General features: G+C 36.6%; 1 protein-coding gene across 2 annotated transcripts; it reads left to right on the forward strand.

Moving 5' to 3' along the window:
• Window positions 1-367: 367 nt before the first annotated feature.
• LOC126816641 (protein unc-93 homolog A) lies at window positions 368-24,160 on the forward strand. Of its 2 annotated transcripts, none has more exons than XM_050543344.2 (7): window positions 368-386; window positions 13,884-14,423; window positions 15,569-15,732; window positions 18,216-18,452; window positions 21,086-21,221; window positions 22,174-22,305; window positions 23,332-24,160. In XM_050543344.2, exons 2-7 carry the CDS (start codon window positions 13,895-13,897, stop codon window positions 23,556-23,558), a joined length of 1,425 nt encoding a protein of 474 aa, XP_050399301.1. In that variant the 5' UTR covers window positions 368-386; window positions 13,884-13,894; the 3' UTR covers window positions 23,559-24,160. The 2 variants fall into 2 exon arrangements, with proteins under 2 accessions (XP_050399301.1, XP_050399300.1); XM_050543343.1 differs by lacking the exon at window positions 368-386 and adding an exon at window positions 7,055-7,196.
• Window positions 24,161-26,081: the final 1,921 nt, after the last annotated feature.

Raw genomic sequence — 26,081 nt, forward strand, 5'->3', positions numbered from 1 at the left:
TACGCGCAAGCGAATTATGTAACTAAAAAATTAAACCATACGTTAGTCCCGAAATGACCTAGTTTGTGTCGAGTGGACGTTAAACCCCATTTCTCTCTCTCTCTCTCTTTTATCTTGAATAAAACGACATATCGGTAAATATTTGGTTTGATATCGCAATAATCGTGTTGTTTTTTGTTATTTTATTGTATTTTACGAACGAAGGTTAAAGGTATTTCGAGAAGACAAGTAAGTATAATGTCATACATGTATTAAATATTGGGCGTCAAAGTTCTATATTGAACTGGCTTATGCATGTTTTTGTGGTATATTACCGCAATAAATCTGTCAGCTATATACGTGTATTGAATGATAAAACCAGGACATATTGGATGTTGAAAACATAGGTAGGTAATATACTTTATTATAACTTATATATTCAATCACGTTTACCCACCATTCCCCTGGTTATGTACCGACAACAAACAATATTAAATATAATAGGAAATAATTTTCGTATTAAACCCAAAATTTAATTATTTAACTACACTTATGCACTCTATGTCGTGAACATAAATTACGCTGTTTAAATATATATAAGTGTGTGAACTCAGTCAATGTAAACGAAACTCACATGACAAACGGTACACAATACCTTAAAGCCGCTGCGTGTGAATGTTTCCGTAAGATAACAACTTGTTTATCACATTTACCATGCCCCAATGTCCTATACAAAAGTCAAACAAAAATGTGAAAAATCCAAAATAAGGGGCATCGGGCGTTCTAGAAATAGTAAGCACTGCCCACTTAGTGACCAACACCTGTCAAAATTTGTCTACTAGTTTTAAATAACGTGTTTTGTCATTAGTACCAGTTTTGGATGGTGTATCTTATCTACAATTAGTGAAAAGTATGTCGTATCTACTAGCCTTACATAATGTGTCTTGTCTACTCATTTTAAATGATGTGTCTAGTTTTACATGATGTGCCTTATTTACTAGTTTCATATTATGATGTGTCTTATCTAGTAGTTTTATATGATGTCTTATATACTAGTTTTAAATGAGGTATCTCATCCAATAGTTTTAAGTAATATATAGTCTACATTTGTAAATTATGCATCTAGTCTACAGGTCGAGGGCGAAACATTAAGTATAGTTTAATGATCGAGAGCGATACATTAAGTAATATATTGTAATAACAAGGGGGCCGTAGGTATTTGCAATGAAATGCGTCATGCGAGTCCATTATTTCACTAGTATAAATAATGTACGATTGGCAATTTGCCCGTACCATTGAAATAATGGTACGCCAACATCAAAGGACGACGTCACATCTGTATTTTAAGTATAAATATTGATACTGCACGCGGACGTTACCCAGTGTCTTGCCCGAGTCCACCAAACAACTTAAAATACAGACACTATCCCGCACGACACCATCTACAAAGTATGACGTCAAAACTGGTTTCCGTCTTATTGAAAGATAATTTTGAAAATTTTTCATTTGTTTATTTCCAAATCTTCATTTGTAAATCTGTTCCGCCGATGAGTGTCTCGTGCGTGTCTATTAATAATAATAAAAAAACCAACTTATTTTTACACCAATCTGATTAAAATACAGATCTATAATATTTCATTTCGTTTTTTGTTTATACTTTCGATGGCCTACACTACATGAAGATCCGACAAGTTGTACCGGAAGGTCGTGTCAGGGGCGTACGAGCGGTGTTTGACCCTATGACGTCAGACATTGATTAATCAGTCAGCGTTGACGTTTCTAGTGGTGTCCAACAGTTCCGTGCATGGCACGCCATGAAGTCGCCGTAACAGACCGTTTCATTGGCTAATCCCTCACTTCAACTATAATAAACTATAATTGAACTATAATAAACGGAACGAAATAGAATCAGTGTTTTAATCAGATTTATTATTACACAAGCTGCAAATCGCATAGGACATGCCATTATCCAAGTTGCAGATTGTACAGTATTGCACATATATCGAGCAATTTCGTTTTTTTATGATAAGCAATGCGTCTCAAACGCTTCCCAATGGCGACTTCTATCTAAATGCTTGAGAGGTGCAGGCTGATAACAAACTGCGTCATTACATTAGAGATGTCCCACTTTGGTACAAAATACACGGCACCAGGTCACCTCATTTTTAAACATTTGTATACTTAGACTGTCCTTTCAGGTATTACTGTATCTGTCTTGGTTATATACTTATATTTATCTATAGTCCTTACATACACGTGTGAAGTAGCCATACCGGATTAAGAGAATTGTAAATAGGGCAGGCTTAGTGAATAGATTTTCCATTAGAATGCTGATCAAACATGGTCTTGCGGTGGGATAATAGTCTGGGGTAGAAATACCTCGCCAAATCATTAAATAAACAAAGTTCTTACAGTATAAGGTGGATCATCAGAATAAAACTACTTTGAAGTGTCAATGATGGGCTATGGCTTAAAATAACTATGCATACCGTATATCTATGTTTTGGCCATTGTTCATCTGTTATCTTTGATCCTGGCAAAAAAGGTAAACTCTTTACTCGAAGCATTTTGATGATATATTAGAACATCCTAACCTTTTCTTGCTGCTGATAATTGCAATCTATATCGATGCATATACTATACATCAAGATCTGGCTCAGAAATGATAATTTCCATTTGTCTGAGTCTGTAAACTTTTGTTAAGGCTCTAACTGCAAAAGTTATCATCTGATCTACTTGAAATTTTCGCGTTGATGATTGCGACAGATTAGAACATTACATTAATTACCTTTGATAATTTAACGCCACATTTATATTAATATCAGTATATAGGTCTTGCTTTTGGCTGAATAAAATGAAACAGCTTTTGTTTTGCGGGTATCTGATAATATGTTATCCAGTATATCTCCTGGCCATCTAGTTGAACTATTGACCTCTGAATTGAATCCTCTGTCTGGGTTGAATACCCTGTAAATAAGACAGAACTAGTTGATTGCTCGGTTTGCAATTTTGTAACAAAAAGTTTAATAGAATAGGATCAAGTAGATTCGTGTAAACTCTTTTAAATGAGTAAATCAAATATAAATGTGTCAATATAGTATTAATATATTGACAGTCAAGACAGTGGGAAGAAAGGAGAAGAAATATAATAAAACTTGAAGTAGAAATGAGCTCATGCGAGTCGCTTTAATTTATCTCCATTAATCATCCTAACGCCACTTCCTATACAAAATCGCCATAATGGTTGCCTATTCATATAACAAATGGGGGTTTTATACGCTGATGTTTAAATTGTGAGCGTTTTTAGGGTGCAGTAAGCTGTAAATTGCAATAATATATTTGATTCGTTTTACGTACCTTGCTTCTACTTTAAAAGGGGTTGTGTGATAGGACCTAGATCTCGATTGAATTTCTTTTATATGCCCTGTTTATAATCTTTTCCCTAGTGACCCCATTCAACTACTTTCAGATAGCAACTGTTTTCTTGATTGGGGATCGTTATTTATTTTAGTGTATGACCACGAACCTTTTCTGATGAACATATATTATACATATTTTAATATAACAAAATTAAATTCAACCCATTTGCAGAAACAGGAATATTATTTATGAAATGATTCAGTTCCTATGCTACCAGTTTTCAGAACCATCCTTTATGTCGCATGTGATGGAAGAAGGATTAGGTGTTCTGGCAAGAGTATGGATATCCTTCCTTGTGTAATTTACTTCGCCAATGTTTTTCTTGTTTGCTTTTTTTATAGCAAAGTAATTTATCGCGAACTAACTTTTCATCATCCTAGGTCAGTGCTTATGTGGAGACTTAACCTCTCCCCCAAATTCTTAAACCTAACCCTAAATTGGTTGGTTTACTTAATTTGCTGCATCTGAAGACTTGTGTCCATTGATTCCTATGCAAAGTTCCCCAAAAGAATTATAACAATTCTCGTACGATACGTGACACGCTTACCACCCAGGACAATTTGCCATAAAAATATATTTTACTACAATTATACTGACAATAACAGGCGTAGACAGAGAATAAAAAAGAAAAAAAACAAAACAAAAAAAAAAACGAAACAAAAACAAACCAGTGTGAATGGTGGTAGACTATATGTAAACATATTTGCTGCGAGTTTATACTTTTATTAAGGTTTAATTCAACAAGGAGATGTATGTACCCAACACTTGTTATTTGACTATGATACATCCTGGTTCAATTAAACTTTTTTTTATCTTGTAAGCCTGATCAGGATTGGCGACAGTACAGATAGCATAATAGATCTCCTATGTTTTGAAGTCATCATATTGTGTATCTGTCCGGAATGTTATATTTTAGGGATTTGGATAGTCATTTCTTGGCCTTCTAAAGTAATATCAGGCAAAAAAAGTAATAATAATTCCATCTTTTTTTCGCAAAAACCAACATATTCTTCAAGAAGGTATATTTTTTAAATACATAATACCAAGTCTTTACATTAAGATACGACATATTTTTGACTAATAATTACATCTGTTTTCGTACAAAGTCAACATATTCTTCAAGAAGGCATATTTTTTAAATACATACTAACAACAGTTTTTACATTTTTGACTTTAAGGGAGGTCCTTGGACATGCTATGGTTGATTGTGCATTTAAGTTTCTACATTTTAAAGTTGATAATCACCACGTGTATAAAATGATATGGTATGATATGAGAAATCAGGAAGTAGAGATAGTATATCAAGTATATTAAGAGAATGTATTATAGACGTTTGTAGAACAACCAGGTAGAGAGATAACCAACCTAGATAGTTTAATTGATAACCCTTTATATATTTATTTTTATTAAGTTGGAGTTTACATCAAATGTAAAATGTGTATCAACTAAGTTATGTACCACTCGCTTTTACAATATTGTCGTGTTATGGCCGGGGGGTGGAGGGTGGGGTGTACTTGACGGAAGACACAACATTTTAACCTGAAAGTTTAAATGCGAATGGTTCAATAAATGGAATGAAATGGGGTTTAACGTCCTACTGTTTGAAATGTATAACGGTTCAATAAAATATGTTTTGATTTAAAAGTAATATAATGTAATTAGAGAAAAGCGTTAGAGGGTAATTTGCAATAATAATTATCTTATCAGCACCGCAAGCGTCACCCCGGAAAAATGGGAACAGGGCTTGAAAAATCACGAAGATTCTTCTTGGATCACGACGAGTTCAGTGTCCTTACCATGTAAGTCCCCTTCATTTAAAACAAATTATTGATCGACGCTATAAATGTCGATTTAACAGAACAATATAAAAAGCAAACAAACCCACATACAATTAGTTTTGTTGATGGGATAAGAGCAGATAGTTGATACAGAAGACTGCAAACTATTCTTTTGATACAGTCTATTTGTCGTACGGCTTAAATAGCCATTTTACTTATTCAAAAATAAGATCCTATCATGACTAGATATTCTTCGGTAGCTGACAGAAAAAAATGACGTCATGAGGTCAGTTGAGAATCTAATGGAAACCTTAGATGGTTTTAACCTACATCAAGATTGGTCGATCTTTATAATTTTACGGCCAATAGGTTTGGGGGATAAGACTATAAGTGTCAATGGGTATTAAAGAATATCATGTTTAAACACACTGACGTAATAACATGTAAAGTTGTTTGATGTTTTCATATGGTCAACACATAGATTCGGCCATTGAACCAAGAACGGTCCATAACAACTGATTACATCCAAGGAAAAGAATCAATTTACTGGTTAAACTTCATAATGTAAAATATTTATTTCCCTCGAATCTTATTTTCTTATAGTATAAACTCTGAGTATCGCGGAGTGGCGTTTTTTTTAAAAAAGCATATTATCTAAGCTCCGCTCGGCACGAACATTTAAAGAGGAATTTAATGTTTGCGATGCCGAGCGAAATAGATTACAAATTGTTGCATTATTAAATATTTTGCATACTGGTTAATCACGTCATAGTAATTGTAACTATGGAACACATCATTAGTTAATATGAAAATTAGTCGCTATCAGTGCCGGACTGGTGGGCCCAAGGCCCACCTGTCAGGTCATTAACCAAAGCTCACACAAGTACGCGTCGAAGGCGCGCGAACGTCGGGGGGGGGGGGGTCTCCCCCTAGGAAAATTTTGAAAATTGACAACCGCAAATCCATTTTCCAAGCATTTCAGACCAAAGCAGAAGAAGGCAAATTTTTGATTTCCTGATACAATTAGATAACAGAATGACCTAAGAGCACTATGATTAGATGAATTTGAGAATTCTCTTCAGTGTCAAAAAAAACCCTTTTATTCTACGTGATGAAAATAATGCAAATTATAATATACATACAGTACACATATTTGACAGTTCTGTTGACGCACATCACAGAATATAGCGAGAATCTTCGCACTCAAAGAAGTAAACGAATATCATCATAAGCTCCTGAACCTCACGAGCTTATGATGATATTTGTTTACTTCTGTGATGATAACTGATAACTAATTGTTCTCTAACAAATTATTTCTTTAGCTTCAAGGATAGCCAAAGTAATCTTCAGGTATTTTTCTTTTTTCTTTCTCTTTTTTCTTTGTTCTTTATAGGCTTAGGCCCACTTTTTTTAATGAGCTTAGGCCCACCTGTTACGGACAGGTGGACAGGTGGGCCCAGTCCGGCACTGGTCGCTATGTCCCCTCCCCGCAGCAACCATGGTGGAACGTTCACAAGATGCGAACGTGCTGAACAGATAAGATTTAGAAAGGACTGTAATTAGAATTATGTTGAATGTGTTTTAGATTTATTAGAATAAAGTTGTAATTGGAGATTTGAAAGAGCATTTTGGGGCAATTGTAAATCGTAAGACTAATTTCATTTTAAGTAATTTCAAAAACTAGAAGGGTTGATAGGGTATAGAAGACAGACTTTGGGTGGAAAATAATTTTTGGGAATTTAGCACCCGGGGCAGTATCCACCCCAATAATTAAACTAACAAATTTAACCACAAGTTTATATATCCACAGATTTACTTGTATTCGGTATACAATTTGCATATACAGTAGGTGGGTTTATGCCTGTCACATACGTCACATGGTTTATTTGTAAATAAAGTAGGAAATAACTATACAGGCTGGTAGATGAGTGCGGTAAACTATTCGTGCATTTCAGGAGAGTAACATCCATACTTTAAATATTATTGGATTAACACTGCTTATATAGTGAACGATCGAGGGTAAGATATGTCACTTTTTGAATACATTATTTTCATATTATCTTTTACCAGGTAAAATAGTTATTCTATTTTTCTATGCAGTAGACTGTTTAGTGCATTACATTATAAATTTAACTAAACAGGACTTCAGATTATAACGCCTGAAAAATTTGTAGATATCCTTTTGCACCTTGTTTGCGAAGCACTCCTTCTTCACGTAATATTTATTAGCGTTAGTGTTTTTGTCTAAGCGGCCAAGCATATTTTATCATCTCAAGTGATTATCTCGTTTTATACTCCATATAACCCAAAATTAAAAGAGAAAATGTAGGGAAAGGGGGATAGCATATTGATACTGTTATTTTGTATATTCAAAGCCAAGTTATATTTCTGTGGCTGCAGTGTAATTCAATTTTAAGAGCCTTTTCCATAAAAGAATACATTATATTCTATTCAACTATGATGATCGAATAGAACGTTACTTGTAAACTCCATTGGTATATAGAATAAGCTGGGCAAATAAGCAGAGAGAGAGAGAGAGAGAGAGTGAGAGAGAGAGAGAGAGAGAGAGTTTTTTTCCATAAAAGAATACATTGTATTCTATTCAACTATGATGATCGAATAGAACGTTACTTGTAAACCTCATTGGTATATAGAATAAGCTGGGCTGGGCAAATAAGCAGAGAGAGAGAGAGAGAGAGAGAGAGAGACACACACACACACACCCACACCCACACCCACACAAACACATGCAGAGGGTGGGGGAGAGTTTAATGTCCACTCGAAACAATTTTATTTCAATAATTCGCTTGACCTTATGGGTCTTTAGCAGTGTTAGAAAACCTTTTATAGTGCAGAGCAGATCGATTTATGTTTTTTTGTGCTAGTATTTTTGTTGTTAGAGAGTATATTTTAAAATTTATTAAAAATATTTGAAGGCCTTCAATTAAATGTATATTATAGGCTAATTTAAATGTTTCTACAGCGCTGTAATTTAAATGCGTGTATGTGGTATATCTAATGGTGGGTATTTCTTACCTAATTTATATCATTTACGTTGGGACATAACGTTATATCAGTTCAGTTATAGCTGTTATCAAGTATATATTTTAACTGTTATTGATATAGGTAAAATAGTTTAGTTGTATTGGGTAACTTGACCTAAGTTTTACACACAACCATTAACCGCATTTATTGCGTGGTATCTTTTAAATATCGAGGCACAGATTTATATTTCGTAAACAAAATGTTCGCTCTGTCCGTAATAATATCACTGTTGAGAGTCATTTAATGGTAGCGGCTTTGGAGATAGATAGATATATACATTACAAAACATTAATTCCGGTGGACCTAGAAGTTATATTAAAAGTACGGCTTCCATAAGTTAACAGGTTTAACCAGAGGCCGTAGGCCGAGTGTTAGTAAGGGTTATCGACTCAGACAGAGGGGTTCATGTTAGATGAACACCTGAGCTCGTGCAAAGTTGTACACGGAGAACGCGGAGAGTTCGAAGTGTTCAATTGCGCGAGCTCGGGTGTTTATCTAACTTACCCCGAGGTCAAGGTCGATAACTGACTTACTCTCTGGATTTTTTGTTTGTGTAAGAAGTTGAAGGAATGAATGAAAATGGGCCAGACGCCAGATTATCACAAATACTTTATCGCTTTACCAATTCGTCATATATTATTGTTTACTCAGCCAGTTTATGTCTGTCTATTTACGATGCATACAAATTAGATCATTCCAATGTCAGGTTTTTGAAATACAATTTTAAGAAATTGGATTGATATACCGATAAATGTCATATATTGTCGTGGTCCCCGTCGGTCCGGTGTCCACGCTCTGGAGGCTAAACGAATAAGGTCATGAGAAGAAGATTTCCTATTAATTTTCGATAATTACTTCCAGATTTATGACCCCTGATGGTTAATGTTTTGTGTACTAAATGCTTGTATAAGGCAGAACTAGAAGGCAAACAAATCGGGGGGGGGGGGGGGGCTATTGGTTAGCACGTGCGCGCTGTATTATAAGGTCTGTCATTGAGTCAACTGGCGTGGTTTCAATTCCCCGGTTGTAGGTGGCAAGTAACAGTGTCGCCTGTCCAACCTCCTGGGTTTTCTCCGGGTCCTCCGGTTTCTTCCTCTACGCACAAGCGAATTATTGAAATAAAAATTGAACCATATGTTAATCCCGAAATGACCTAGTTTTGCCGAGTGAACGTTAAACTCTGCCCCCCACCCTCTGCATGTGTGTGTGTGTGTCTCTCTCTCTCCCTCTCCCCTCTCTCTCTTTCTCTCCAAACAAATCTGACTGCCGGACGACTTAGCTACTGTGGGCGTATGAGGGGATTGGGTGGCCGAATTATTAGCGCATGCGCGTGTATAATAAGGTCTGTCAGTGAGTCAACTGGCGTGGTTTCAATTCACCGGTTGTGACAAGGAGTAGGGTCGCCTGTCTAATCTCGTCGGTTTTCTGCTGTTTCTCCGATTTCTTCACACTGCTAAAGACCCCTACGCTCATTGAAATAAAATTGAACCATATGTTAGTCCGGAAATGACCTACTTTGAATCGAGTAGACGTTAAACCCCAATTTCTCTCTCTCTCTCTGTGTGGGCGTATGTTTCGTTGCCTGGCAATCTATTTTTAAATTTTACAACAGGCCAATGGATAACGTAATCGAAACCACGCCAGTTTACTCAATGACAGACCTTATGATACAGCGTGCTCGCGCTAACCATTCGGCCATTCCACCCTCAGGATGGCGTAATATACAAGTAACAAATCAAACTACACACATGTACTTGGCTTTAAATCAGTGATAACCCTAAACATGAAAAATGACATATGTCTCTAAGAAATCTACTTAGCCTGCTCGCCCAAGGCGGGTAGGAAGAAAATCCAATTATAATATCTCTCCATAGTAGCGAAATGATGGTCTACCGACTTGTGGCCCGCGCTGGCCCTCGTGCTGGTCCAGAGACAGTTAAAAAAATACCCCTGGTGTCCTGCGTCATGTTCTAATGGAAACTGAGGTTAAGCTTATAAAGCGGGGGGTGGAGGGGGTGGAGGGGGGGGGGCGGGCAAGAACAACGATCATATTTAGATTACCAGTCATTAAACTACATGACGTAGTTAATTTATGGGGCAGCTAATTAACTGAAAATCTTATCCCTACTTCACTTCAGACAGACTACCAATGTACATGACGGCGCTGCCCGAAGAAATTGCAATAAGCTACCTATGCGCACAGCAGAACACATACTGGGTAAACTGTACAGGTTCAAAAGGTGTGGGTTCTTCTTTGCACAACAGTTTGAAGCTGTATAATGGTAATGGACACATTTCCCATTATGTATTCTTTATATTTTCATAAGAATATATATAAACCTGTTTTCCTTTACCCTAAAAACATATCTAATCTTTATATTGTCACTAGAATATATTTACTTGGTTTTCTTAGTGATCTTTGAGAATGATCTTTTACTAAAATCTGGCTGAAACCCCAATTTTACCCCCAAACTAATTTGCATATTACCAATGATGCAGTATATTTTGTCTTGTTAATGATAGCTTTTTAGATTTCCTGGATACCGATAGCTAGGTCAACTTATTTGGACGACTTAATATGGTGTTAAGTGTCATTCCTGAATGGGGCTGGGTAAATCGTACAATTAGCGGAGGACCTAGCAAGGAACAGGGCCTGGTCGTTCTTGTGCACGTAAAAGAATCCCTTACAATTGGATTACAATATTTCTTTCATGCCACACTGCATGGTGTATACCCGTCTTCATTATCTGGGCATTTGATATCTTAAACTGATAACAGATTAGTTATATGAAACGACAGTCACTTAAAAACACCACATTTAATCTAAAACCTGTGAACCGAGAATTTATCAAAACTCTAACATAGATTTCTATTAGAAAAGGAAAGATTAATTCAAAAAGACTTATATAACGACGGCCTTTTATATTATATTATAGTAAAGATATATTTATGAGCGGTACAAAAGCCCTCTCAGTATCGTATTGAATAGCTTGAGACTTGAAGTTTAAAAGAGGATAGTCGAGCAACTATACTAATTAGGACATGTATATACCTGAACTAAGAAATATATATCCGAAGTACATCACATTGAAATAACTATATATTGTTAAAAATAATACACCCATCACAAATAAACTCGAGACGTTTATACCATACTTAAAGTAATACATACAATATTTCAACAAAAGAAAAATTAAAGCTCTCTTCGGAAAAAGAATAGTGTTAACGTTTTCTTAACGAAATTATTTGGCTGAACTTGTTACTAACATGCAGGATTAACCTATAGGCCCAGACAAACAAATCGGCCCCTAAAAGATTTGACGAACCTTACTTGTTTGTAATCGACAGTGTACTACAATGATCGAAAAACTCCACAGAATGGTCAAATGACTTTTATTTTCATAAACATTTTGACGATTTGCTCCTCCTCGAAAGTTGTCGTCTCTCATTACGCAAAGCCAGCTTTTTATATTTGTACAAGCGTTGCATATGGCATACTCACACTGATTCACAAAAACAGGTTGACGGGGTAGTATTTTCTAATAGACAAATAGCTCTCAAGATTTATCTCAGTATGTGGTTTCCAATATTTTGGCCGAAAGACCTGTTTCACGTCTGAAATTCATGATATGACCCATCACCAGTTCAAATAGAGTAAATTTGACTGAATTGTCTGTTTTTAATAGAAACAGGCGTTAATGTCGGTCGTAAAATAGACTGTAGTGATCAACGGGTAGACATTTTCTTGAACGAAAAAAACTAGAAAGATGGCAACGTTAGGGTTTGAAAATTAGCTTAATATGACTGAATTGTATGACTGAAATGAATCGAATCTTGGTTCCCTGCAGACCATAATATTATTATGTCTCTTCATTTACGAAATAAGAACTTTGAATCCTTATTTATTAGGGTTTTTTTTCATTTTAATACTTGCCTCTAAGCATCAATTGGCTGCTGCAATCCGACTGATATGGTAAAATATATCTGTACCTCAGTAATTCCACATCTGCAGGGAAGTTAGTTTACAGAGGTCTGATTTTGCAAATGACGCAAGATGTCGGAGTACCATCGAGCCTTGATCCGCCTCTGCTAACATAGTTGTTTTATTTTTATGGTTACTCATGCAATGCAGTGCGGGGGGGGGGGGCTATTTTCGTGGACATGCGAGATTTTGGTCAATTTACTTCTAATTCTGTCAATTGATCTTTTACGTGTTCACCGAAGCACTGTTTTGATCGCATTCACGCGGCTCGACAGAAGACATTTTCGCAGATTTAATTTCAAACCACCAGGATTTTCTCGGCCCGTACAATTTCATAACTAAGCGACTATCCCAGTATTTAAAGTTATTTAGGCTATATACATTATATACATTGTATGATGTCCATGATGGCTCTTATAGCGATACATAAACCCTTATCTTATCCTTTTCGAAAAATTGTATCAAGAGTACAATTTTTGATGGCATGTTATTAGTTATGGAATAAAGACAAGCTACGCTGAACTAAATGACCGAATTAATATATACCACCACACAGGATTCAATCCCATAATCCACCGGTTTCAGATTGAATTGAAACTTAACTGGCCTTAATATAACGATTCCTTCAAACTTATATAATTTGTGATTTCTTTAAACGAAATGTTTACGATATTAAGGGGAATGTTTTTGCGTCATTACTCACATACATCCGCAACCTATGCATAGTTTAGCACGTTTTTCAGAACTTTTGGGGACATATCCTGTAAACATCTTGGACCTCCGTAAATCAAACATATTTGTTACACCCTGAAAACAAGTGTAATAGGTACACTATCTATTTATTTTAGCTTGAGCACACGTATGCCAATCGGTACATATAGATGGTCTATATATTAGATTTTATCAACATTCGGGCAACTTAAAAATCCTAAAGCAAACAAAATTGTATGGCATAATGTCTAGTCATTTTTATAAGGGTACAATAGATGGTACGGGAGCTAAATAATACGGAGGCTAAATAAGGCCATGTTTGCTATAATTTCAACTTGAAATGTCAACATACGGAAATTAAGATTAACTATAGTGGATGTATAATGCGGTACTAAGAAGATCGCTAGAGATGCATTATTTTCTGTTTACATTGCCCTAAAGTATACTTAAACATACAGGGGTACTATTCGGCTGTGCAAATCAGGCCTCAAACATCGCCCAGTTAGCCACTGAAGTATAGTGACGTGTGTCGTGGTCAAGGAATGCTAATTTAAAATGAATTGGTAATACACGTAATCTGTGAGGGCGGACAATGGGCCGGCGGACAGACGGACAGGGACAACTGCTGACGATCGAATTACAGCTCAAGTAACTAAGCTGAAATTTCAAAATACTAAGGTACTTAGTTGAAATTGAAATTCATATGTTGAAATTTCATGCAACTAAGTCGAAATTTCAATTCAACATGTTCAAATTTCTAGATACTAATTTCAGATAAGTTGAAACTTCAAGGTACTGAGTTGAAATGTTAGTAAAACATAAAAAATAACATTTAGCATACGTAATTATGATTGTCTCTATATCAAATTTGATTAACATATTCGGAGCAACGGAAAGGAAGGTTATTTAAAACTTGAAACACAAAAATAAAATCATCCCTATTATAACAATCTAAATTTTACTTTCAGAAGCCGGCAACATGACGGACAAAGAGAAATACGAAATGAATTTTCCAACCAAAGAAGCTAATGGACATGCAGCAGAACCTTTCACGTGTCAAATGTCGAAGTTTCAGATTCTTAAAAATTTGTTTGTCGTCAGTTTTGGATTTGTGTTCTTGTTCACGGCTTTTCAGTCTATGGCTAATCTCCAGAGTAGTTTAAACAAAGAAGAAGGAGTCGGCACCGCTAGTTTATCTACTCTTTATGGAGCTCTTGTGGTGTCTTGTATGTTCGTGCCACCGATATTAATAGCTCATCTAGGATGTAAATGGACCATTCCTCTATCTATGTGTGGCTATGTCTTGTATATGGGTGCCAACTTCTATGCCGTATGGGGGACCATGATTCCTGCAGCAATAATCCTGGGCTTAGGTGCCGCTCCTCTATGGTCCGCCAAGTGTGCCTATCTAACAGAAACTGGTATTTGGTATGCTAAATTAACCGGTCAGTCAGAGGATGCCACCATCAATCGCTTCTTTGGAATATTCTTCATGATCTTCCAGACAAGTAAGACATAGCTATGCTTTATCTTTTAAAGATTGTTTTGCCATTAGGCTATTTTTTTAAATTCCAAGCAAGTATTTGTTATTCAAAGTTTAACAAATATACAATAAATGACTAGTCTGCGCTGAATCTCTTGTTAAATCTGGACTACCTTGGGTAATTTGTACGGTTAACATATTCTAATATATAGTCATTACATTCGCTGTTTTGTAAAAAGGAGCCACGGTGGCTAAGTGGGTAAGACGCTGGATCGCTAGCCTGTAGGTCGTGTGTTTGGTGGACCAAAGACGGAAGCTCCGTGACGACCTAAGCTCTTTAAAACCATACAAAGGTAAATTAACAGATAAAACTTTATCATATATATATACTAATCGTGGTCTGCATTTCATCAAACACAATTTTACACGTTTTACACAGAAATCGACACAGCTATAAAAAGGTCATATTTACTGTGGGTGGATCGTGCCTTCATGTGTAAACTTAAATACTGAAAAGTCAGACACGTTAAGACAGGCAATGGGGTAAAATTAACAGGTTTACACGCATGTTGTAAATTCCATCCAACTCATAATAAGAGCTCATATAAAGGGAATTAATGCTTTACATTTCTGTGGTTATTTCAATGCACTCTTTTTGTGTTCGTAATTTAAAAAAAAACAAAAAAAACAAAAAAAACAAAAAAATTAACTAACTCGGTTGCCTTGAAAAATGTATTTAAACAAAAGCCAACCGAACGGTATGCTGCATTACTTGATTTTGGTGCAAAACCTACAGCTCTATTTTGTATCTGTATTTACAAGCCATCCCTCTTTTGTTTATATGTTGTTATTACTGAATTATCAGGCAAAGGACTATTTCCCGAGCATGGCGTTGCAGTGGTTTGTACTGACATGTCTTTAAAAATAAACCCAAAAAATCGGACACGCGTTCTTTGAAGCCGGTTTATATTGGTATAGCTATGGGGATTTTTAAAAGTTAAATGTATTTAAAAGTGAAAATATAGGGCCACGGTATGCTTGGAGAATGCAAATTGAACCCTCAATGACAGAACACTGATAAAAAATTGGCTGAATTATAATGTAGCGTAAAAATATGATTTGGATTTGGATTTGAAATAGGATTAATAAAAATCCTCTGATTTTTTTCAGGTCAGATATGGGGAAATCTGATATCATCCACGGTGTTTAGTCCTACACCAGAAAATGGAACAACTTTAAATGTAACAAATGATCTAAATAAATGTGGTGCCAATTTTGATCCAATAGACCCCCCAGCAAATAATACCAATCTGAAGAAACCAGAACAAAATCAGGTTTTGTAAAATGGGAGATTATTTTCTTGTTTGATATTATTTTGAATTGACCACGGATTATATACTCTTCAAAAAAAGTACGGGATATTCAGAAACAATACAAAACTGCGGAAATGCACAGTCAAAAGTGAAAATGGGCATTTTTGATTTTTGTCTTAATAATGAGTAATTGCTCCACCAATCCTCAGACATTCAGCAATTCGTCGTATCATGCTACAAATCAACCGTCCAATCACGATTTGGGGCAATCTGACCCACTCCTCTAGCAGTGCCACGACCAATTCTTGCAGTGTTGTCGGTTGACGTTGACATCGACGAACACGTCTCCCGATCAAATTAAATGTAACACACTAAAGCAAAGATACGCTAAACAGTAAATCTTATGCAAGAACCGATAGGAAAGCAAACATGGATAGGATAAACCAGCAAGCGTCAGTTTTCATCAACCCTTCCTTGAAGTTTCAAATTTGACAATGAACCCCTCCCACGTGCATGGCGCTATTGCATGTCGCACATGCAGCTCAGTGGTTCTGTTGGGGCGATAAGTTCTTCATCTGTGAACATACTCTCAAAGCATATCAAATGTCCATGACTATTTATCATATCACAACCAGCATAGGTATTTGCCTTTCAATATTCCCTACTTTTTTTGAAGAGTATATATAAATGCGCCTTGTCTAAATAACCTTTAGTTAGTACAACCAAATATATAACAATGATATAACTGTTTAAACATATTTTATTGCATCAACAAAAATAATTTTCGATACACTTGGATTGGAGAAAAGCTATTAAAACTTAAAAACGTCCTTTCCATATTCAGACATTGTATGAATATAATAGTTAAGTTTACTTTGAGAATTGTGAGATGCAACAAATATAGATTTAATATATATACATACAAAACCACCTAGTAATAAGATATTTGGGAAAAAAAGTGATGCGTTTTCCATGGCGCTCAGTATACATAATAAGTAACAAACAGTAATGAACAAGGTGCAAATGAACACAGCTTACAAACAACATTTAAAACGTTTAGTTGCTTTTATATATGAACACACCTTTTCGAACAATGAGTTGTTTTGATGGTTGGATAAATTGCTGTCGCCCCACAATAGAGTATGTACATTAAATTGGTTACACTGTAGAAAAATGTGGTTTGCGTTTTCGTTTGAACATCCACAACTACACTGGGGGCTATTAATCAATTTAATTTTATGGAGATCTGAGTTTAGCGAAATACGCTGTGGTGCATTTTATTACGCATAATATTTTCTTTTCTGTTACCGTTTGGGGAAAAAACCTGGGCGCTACACTGTCATAATGAAATGAAATGAAAAGGTTTTAACGGGCTAATGAACACGACAAAATATTACAACTGTGATACAGTTAATGTAACGTTGTATTGGTCTAATGTGCAGCCGCTATGGCTCGAAAAAAAGATAACAATAGAAAGCAGGCGTATGTCTACAATCAAAGAGGATAGTTCTCAGCGTGCTGAATGAAACAGAAGCTTATCCGAAATGAAAACTTGGATGTTGACGAAAGTTGATTATTATCGTTTATTCTTTCAAGAAATCTGATTTCCATTGTGTTCACTTGATATATGTCCGGAACAGAGAATCAACACGATTCACACCAATTTTAAAAAGGAGGGAAGCGGGGGGGGGGGGGCCGAAAATGATTCGTCCTTTCATGATACCAATGATTCACAACAAATTTGAAAATACTATGTTACAAAACCTTAAAATTAAAAGGATTCGTAATCTTATGGTCCCAAATGCATCGTACTAAATTTGAAAAGAATTCGTTAAAAACTGTAGTCTCTATCGCACCCACAAGGTATTTATGATAAAGGAAGTTTAACTCCGGTACAGAAGATCGTAGAACGCTGAAAATCAACAGGACTCCATTCATGGCCCCAATGCTTGTCACCACATTTGAAAATCTGTAAAAAAAAAAAAAAAAAAAATGTAGCATTATGATGGCTTTCACAATCCCAATGCTGATTGGACGACGAACAGGGTCAATACTGAAATGTGGGCGTATAAAAATTATGCAAGGAAACGAATGGGGACATTATGTCAAAGTCTTTCGCATTATTTAATAAAGACCATTTAGCTGAACGCAATAAGATATTCCCATATAGATCTTTTGATTGTAAGCTCATGAAATTAAAATTCAACTGCTCACTTTGTACGGTTGCTACCATATTAAACAATCTATATCTTCAAACACTGATAAAATCACTTAGAATAAACTGATTTGAATAAAATTTTCATAATATTATAGCAGGAACGACCAGTTCTTTATTCAAATCTTACATAATTCATCTTTAAATGTACCTCGTCTTTTACGTGTTTTAAAATTGTACATCTTCTCTGGGAATATTACTGTTTTGTAATGACGTTTCGTTTGGTTTTTTTTATGTTTTTTATATCAGTCTTTCCCCCATTATCAATGTAATAAATAAATTATTTCAGGTTTATTTATTATGTGGTATTTATATTGGTTGTGCTGTAGCAGCTGTTATTATTATATCTGTTCTATTGGATAAAATCATCCTTGAAAAAGATGAGAGAAGACAAGGTCGACCGTCTCCAAAACTTTTGATTGCTACGTTTAAACATCTGATATCATCACCAGCACAACTTTTACTTATACCTTTAACTATCTACTCAGGTGTTGAACAGGCTTTTATATCTGGGGATTATACAAAGGTTAGTATTGCTCTACCCAATTTTACTGCTGATTGCTATGAAAGACCATTAGAGTCAATCGTAAGAAAAAAACGATTATGATTATCTCATAATTACGAGTTAATATTTCGTAATTACGACATAGTGAACTCGTCATATAATTTATTGGGTAGCAAGGCCGAAATAGGCGTACGGGATCGATGAATGTTAAGCCTAGCTCACAACCCGCCGTATGTGTTCGATCCCGGTGTTGGCCGACAAAGTTCATCGGGATTTTTCGGCATGGTTTCTCCTTGTCAGTGGTTGCAGGATGGAGGGCCTGACAAGGACAGCTGTCCAGTCATTCGGTCCCGTGTACACATTGGCGTGCACGTAAAAATCCCTTAGCAGTTGGAATTCAGTATAAGAGTAGGTCGTAGTGCCGTTGGCCAGGAAAAATTTCCCTCATAGCACACCATATGTCCGTCTTCATTAGCCCAGTTGGAGCAGAACAGTAGGACGTTAAACTCCATTTCATTTCATTTCAGTGTTTTGGACACGAAAGGGTCGCCAGGTTTGGTAGCTCGAGCAAGGTTTGCAAGAGCAAGAAACCGGGTGGAAGTTTTGTAAATAGTACGGGCACAGTACTTGTCACGTACAGGCTGCACGTCTGACTTATTCAAAGCGTGAGAAAAAAAGTTCTTCGTAATTCTGTGGAATGCATATGTCTGACGTACGTGATCAGTGCGCCAGTAATGCTTGTTGAGTATGTGTGACTAAAAATTAACCTTTTTAAAAAAAATTAATTTCGAATCTTATCGAGATAATCCAAATAATTGACCCACTGATCCTAATGCTCCTCCCTAAGGTGCAGATGTAATACAGACTTTCGATGACTAGTGGACAAAATAATAAAATATAAAAGTGCAACAGAATGTGTCAGTTATTTGAGCATACCAAATGAACGACAAGTGGTATTGGGTGACTCGATTTTTTTAAAGGTAAAACTAAAGCGGCCATACAAATTTACCCTTTTCGTTTAGCAAGTAAAATCAGAAATTTATACAAATTATTCCGGTACCTGTCATAACCGCCAAGGGCAACCTTGGAGATTTCAAAATCCGAGAGGCACTTTAATCAAACCATTCTAGAAACTGAATTTACTAAATGGATTAAAGCAATTTTTTCTGAACAGTATGTTGACACATCAGTGATTAATTTATCACAATTCCAAGACATTGCGGGAAGGTTTAGAGTCTGTACACAGTCTATACATCAGTATTTGGTGTGTCCACCGCGAGTTTCAATAACAGCAGCGCAGCGTCTGTACATGGAGTGGGCCAGACGATTGATGAACGCCATTGGCACCTGGAACCACACTCAGAAAAGCCTGGTGCAGTCCATCAGCTGTGTTTGGTCTCGGTACGACCTTATTAAGTCTCCTCTGAATTTCATCCCAAAGATGTTCAATCGGGTTTAAGTCCGGACGAAGGGCTGGCCAGTGCATAACGTTGACACCGTTCTGCTGTAGAAAGTCGCGAGTAACTCTGGCGGTGTGGGCAGAAAACGTTGTTTCGATGACTTGCAAAATGTGGTATGACGTGGGATCTGAGACCTTGATCGATGTAGCGCACTGCTGTGATGCCGCCTCCTCTCCCTGGACCAACATTTTGGAACACCACAGGACCCACTCTCTCTCTGGCTCAGGCCGATTCCACCCCAAACCATTATGCTTGGACATCCCCATGTGTCTCGTTCCATGACACATTGGTCAAAATAACGCTGGCCACGTCGATGCCATATTCTGGTTCTGCCATCTGCAGTTGATACGCAATATCAACTCTCATCTGTGAACAGTACAGTTCTCCATTGCCAGTTCTGGTGTAGTTGGGCAAACTGTAGACGTTCACGTCGATGGCGAGGGATGAGGATCGGTCCACGGTAAGGTCTACGGCAATGGATGTTCTCTCCGGTGAGACGTCGGCGCACTGTATCGGTACTGATGGGTCTTCCGTGTGTTCCCACTGTCTAACGTGCTGTCTCAGATGTGAAGGGATTCTGCACGTGCTGTCGCACAACATGGCGGTCTTGGTAACCCGTGGTGTTGGTGGCCCGAAAGCGTTGCTGAAGCCTGTAGATGGTCCGAACATTGACCTGGAAGTGATTGGCAACGGCTTGGGCAGTGTGGCCAGCGCCGAGTCTTCCAAGCGCCTGGTTCCTCTGGGCTGTCGTGAGCAGTGGCATGCTGCTGGCGTTGTAGTGTGAATGATGGGGATGCATTTTATAGGGCTGGTCATGGTGCTTAGCAGGTGCAGCATGAGTTACATGAAAATCATAGAGAGAACATTACCATCTCAGAAGTCAGGTTGCGTTTTTGAGAACATTTCCTTGGTTCAATTCTGTGTTTGGGATGGAGCCTTATAGCTCAGGTAAAATTGGAGATGTGGTCACAAATATACAACAAAAACATTTGGCAAGTTTTATGCCATGCGTCTATTCAGAGTAACATACCAACCTTACGTTTCTTTTGCTGCTTAGTATAGTATATTATCATATTCATCTACCTATGGATACAAAGCCCTGGGAAACCGTCACCCTACCAGAAATGGTCCTTTAAGATGCTTTCAAAAAATGATTATATTTATAAACTCATATTAACTTATTTTCTGTTTCAGTCGTATATTACATGTTCATTAGGAATATGGAATGTAGGCTATGTGATGATCTGCTATGGTGTTGTTGATGCTATTTGCTCGTTTTCTTTTGGAAGAATGGTACAATATGTTGGTCACATTCCTTTTTTTATATTAGGTTTGTATTCCTGTTTAGTTAAAGTGTATAATCTACATAAGTATTTTGGACGTTGGATGAGTCACGCTCTTAAAATGATCAGCCACGTTTGCTCAGTGTGTTGGACAAGAAAGTTTCCCTGGGTGTATCAGTCTGGCTTTCCCAGTGATACAGGCCAGGCGGGCCAGGCAAGGAAGACGCGTTCCCATCGATCCTCTACCGTTAGCTTTTTTAAATAACATTCCTAATCCGGATTAAACTTCCAATCTAATCCCCCAAGGGATACTACCGGCAAAATAACAGGGAAAATTCCAACATGCCAACTAAATAGTGCAACAGAAAAGTCAAGAAGAGTCACGTGGTGCAGTCCTTCATTGACTATCTGTTCCGGCATAATCTGGTCATAACCTTGTAACCTACTGTATTACAAAGAATAGCCACACATCCGGGGAAATACGCCCACAAAGTTGATTATTTTATTGTTTTGTGTAGTAGCGTAACTAAGGCGATACAAGGGGGGGGGGGGGCACAATATATATTAACCTACTGTATTAAAAGAAATAGCCACACAGAGCGTCAAAATACGCCAACACAGCAGCTATGTCTTCAAATCTTAAAATAAATTCGTGCCTTAAATAAGTCAGATCACTATTTTGTTCACGAGTTTTCCCGAACATTTAATATACCTCAGGTTTTATCCTGAACGATCCCAATATTGCACACCGAATTTGAAAATCGATAGCTGAAAAACAATCGAGTTCATCCTCTTATAGTACGAATGCTCCATACTAAATCCATTAAGAACTGTACAAACTCTAGCTATATGCCACTGTTTGGAGAGAAGTTTGTGCTCCAACGTTTTGTTATTTTACAGAACAGAAACGCGTATTATAATTAATACAACCCCATTAAACGCATTTGTTATTATACGGGTCCCTTTCACGTATAAATTTATAACTTGTTACTATTTCAGCATTTATTGTTCATGGTGGGGTACAGATAACACTGTTATTCTGGATACCAGATCCAGATGCCATAGTTATATTCTATGTACTGGCAGCTCTATGGGGAATGGGGGATGCTGTCATTCAAACACAGATTAATGGTAAGAAGTCGCTATTTTTGTTTGTTAATATAGTTTCTCGAAAACTTGACGTTAGAAGTTTGTGAGGAACCTAATAGTTCACAACCCAATTATACGTTATTTTACGTGGAAGGTTTGGTGAAACCTACAGGTGCACAACACAGATATATGACTTCGCCGGGTGTCTGACTTATTATTTTCCATTTTTTCGACTTTTGAGTATTATTGGGCGAATGAATATTGGATAACATGAACATTTGTCGTATCAGAAAGAAGTTTGGCGGGAGACTAGTAGGTCACAACACCATTAAATTATGGGTGATTTCAGCGAGTGGCTGACTAAATGTTTCCGTTATTTTGACATTGACATGTTGAGTAGCAGAATTGTCAATCATATGGGTAATGGGTAATGCTGTCGTATCACTGGGTATAATACAAACAAATGGCCCAACATAGACAAATTAATCCGACATATATTCCTCTATAAGTACTTGTTAAGGTAAATAACATATATGTATGTCTGTATGAACAACGACTGAAATGATCCGGAATGCATCCGACAGTCTTTGTAATCCCCGTACATGCGTACGTGTGCCCTGTCTGTTTGCCTGCCTACCTGCCTGGTTGGTTTTAACGCCTGTCTCCATAATGGTGAAATTACTAACTTCAACTCGGATACTTCATCTTCCTTGATTTGGAGATCATAGATCACTTGACTTTCAAATACAACCGTTGAAACATTAAAAAAATACAATTATTTAGGTGATATTTGAAACATTCCCACTTTCCCTCTACGTAATCAATAACTCAATATAAAGACTTGGTCTAACTAATGATAAACAAAACCACGTGGCAATAATACGTGTATTGTTAAAATTACACTCATGAAAACCCCCTTTCTAGCGCACAAGTTCCCGGGACATTTCTAAACACTACATAACTGTTACGTATCACAATATAACCATCATGTAATTCATTTAAAATATAGTTTGGCGGGTAATTAGTTCTAAACTTTTACGTACTAATGTCTATTTATTTTACTTTCAGCTTTCTATGGATTTCTATTCAAAGATAATACAGAGCCAGCCTTTGCTAATTATCGTCTATGGGAATCCGTTGGTTTTATATTCGCCTACGCCTATAACGACTTTATCGTCACTAACATCAAAATATATGTTTGCATGGCTTTCCTGGTGGTTGGAATGGCTGGTTATGGTACCGTCGAGGTTATGCAACGCACACGATCCGCCCGCTCTGCTGACATCACAAAATAAGGCAATGGTAAAGGGCAAAATTGTTTCTGTCCATACTCTTTTATAAAATTAAAATCAGAAACACTTAAGTTAATGAACATTCCATGTATCACTTATTCAACTCATCTCATGAACAGGACTTGGCGTTTAGAAATCCGTCTGACTTTCATATAACTATATTTAATTTAACTCTTTGATTGGATGTCCCTCTTAAATGTTGCCCAGCCCCCCCCCCCCCACACACACACATACACACTCCCCCCACACACACACTCCCCCCTCCATATAATCTCTGCACGCCACTGGCTTTGGCGAGTCAACCAAGACGGGGAAAGATTTCCATCATAAACTATTTAGACTCAGTGGCATCTTTGATTGATTAGTATCCCAATTTCGTCTATTTTTTAAATTCAAGAATTTGCGCTTTCGCGTGCTAGGATTTTATTTCTGAGAGCTATGGTTGTGGACTCCTCATAACGAGTCTTGACAATGAAAATTTGAACATTATCCATCTTCCTGGGATATTATGTAGGCCTAATCTGTCTTACAAATATTTTTAATATTATTATATACTTGTACGTTTTTATTTTTTTGTAGATAAAGAAAAAACTATATTTAAACTAGTACTTTGTTTTCTTACAAAAACCAAACACAGAGATTGGCGCCCGCTTTGACACCCCTGGCCTAACATCTAAATTATTCCAGGGTGTCTGAAGCGAGAGGACCGGTTACCCACATTTAACAACGGGGTCTCAAGCGATGATAATCTGTATATAAAGCAGCCCGTGAAGTTGTGACCGTCCCCAAAGCAGTTACCTACTGTCAGACCCATTTGCGCTATTATCGTCAGTCGAGGAAAGTGCTACGGGCTCAGATGGCCGGCCCATAAAAATTAATCCAATAAAAATAAATCGCTTCGTTATTCCCGTAGTGTATGTGTTTCTTTTCAAAAAATGATATCATTGATTGTTAGAGACCATTGTCTATGGAAGATTTATTTACTCTTCTATTGTATGTTTCAACGAGCATGTACACAATTTGAATTTACCACCGGTTGAGCGTCAACCGCTAAAAGGTATACATTCTTTTGTAATTCATCAAGTGATCGAACAAGAGAGAGAAAGAGATAGAGAGAGAGAGAGAGAGAGAGAGAGACGGGGCAAGGGACAGAGGGAGAAAGAGAGAGGATGGGGCTTGACGTCTACATAATCTAGGTATTTTCAAGACTAATTAATGGAAATCTACCGCGAAGTTCTCGTCTTTCACTAGGAACAGATCAAACTGAATACCTTACGTATTAAAATTAGCTTACACTTATGATTTTGGTTGGTTGACTTTTTCTGATTGTTACACTACATTGTAAAGTAAGCAATATTATTATCATCACGATGCTCTGCCAGGAACAGTTACATTTATATCACACATTTGTATTTCAATGTCTTTAACGTCTAATTGTTACCACCCAGAATCATTCCATATGCTTTGATATAATTTACCACAACAATAACAATACAAACAATTTGAAGTAATCTGAACGTTGACTTTCAACAATGAAATAAAATAAAACGAAACGAATTAACATCTGATTTTAATTAGATTGGCACGTTTGACAATATAAACTAGACTGCATAAACAATACTTGACATAATAGTGCAAAATCTGACTTTCAGTCCACTGTATCTCTGTTTTGTTTTGACTATCAAATGTTTTATAATATTGTCTTCTACAAGTCGGATGTCGTTATTGTGTTGACAGGTTTGAAATATTTTGACTGTAAGATGTATTAGAAAATTATCTGCAGGTTGGATATCGTTTAGAAGTAATAGGGTTGGTTTTTTTTCATGGAAATAAACAAACCAAATACTGAACAGGATTTATGTAAAATTGGGTTTATATGTAGGCATTGTGATTTAAAGTCAAAAGGGCACACCACATATATAATATAGCAATAAGTGTACTTTTTGTTAATAGCAGTATCTAATTAAATAAAAAAACACTGGTAAAATGGTAACCTTTTATTTCGCTCTACATCCTAAAGATACAGAATAAAACATGATTTTAACAATGGTTTGTGTGTACCCCGGACAACTAACTATGGAAAACCGACAGTACCAGCAATTTTTGTGTCTGTGAATCTGTGACCCTTTGCCATGCACTCTGAGGATCAACTACATTTTAAAAACGTACGATTTTTTAACACTTAATTTAAGCTGTAGCAGGTCAAGTTGTCCCTAAACTATAAAGAGCCCTTCAGTCAATTTTATTCTTATTTAACTGTTGTAAATTATAACTTTTAATGGCCCTTGGTGGTTCTGTTAATTTTAGTGACATTCAAAGTAGCTGTTTTTATGATTCTTGGAACATAAATAAGGGACTACGTGATTTTGATAGATTTTTATATCTTGTAAGTACAAGTGCGCGGAATTATCTACTTTAAACGTTTTAAACCATGAAAAGACCAACTATATTTACATAATACATGAATATTGAATTCTGATTGGGGTTAAGGGTGGGTGGAACTCGGGTAGTGATCAAACCATATTC

This window comes from Patella vulgata, chromosome 3 (assembly GCF_932274485.2).
Source record: "Patella vulgata chromosome 3, xgPatVulg1.2, whole genome shotgun sequence".
NCBI classification, from domain to species: Eukaryota; Metazoa; Mollusca; class Gastropoda; family Patellidae; genus Patella; species Patella vulgata.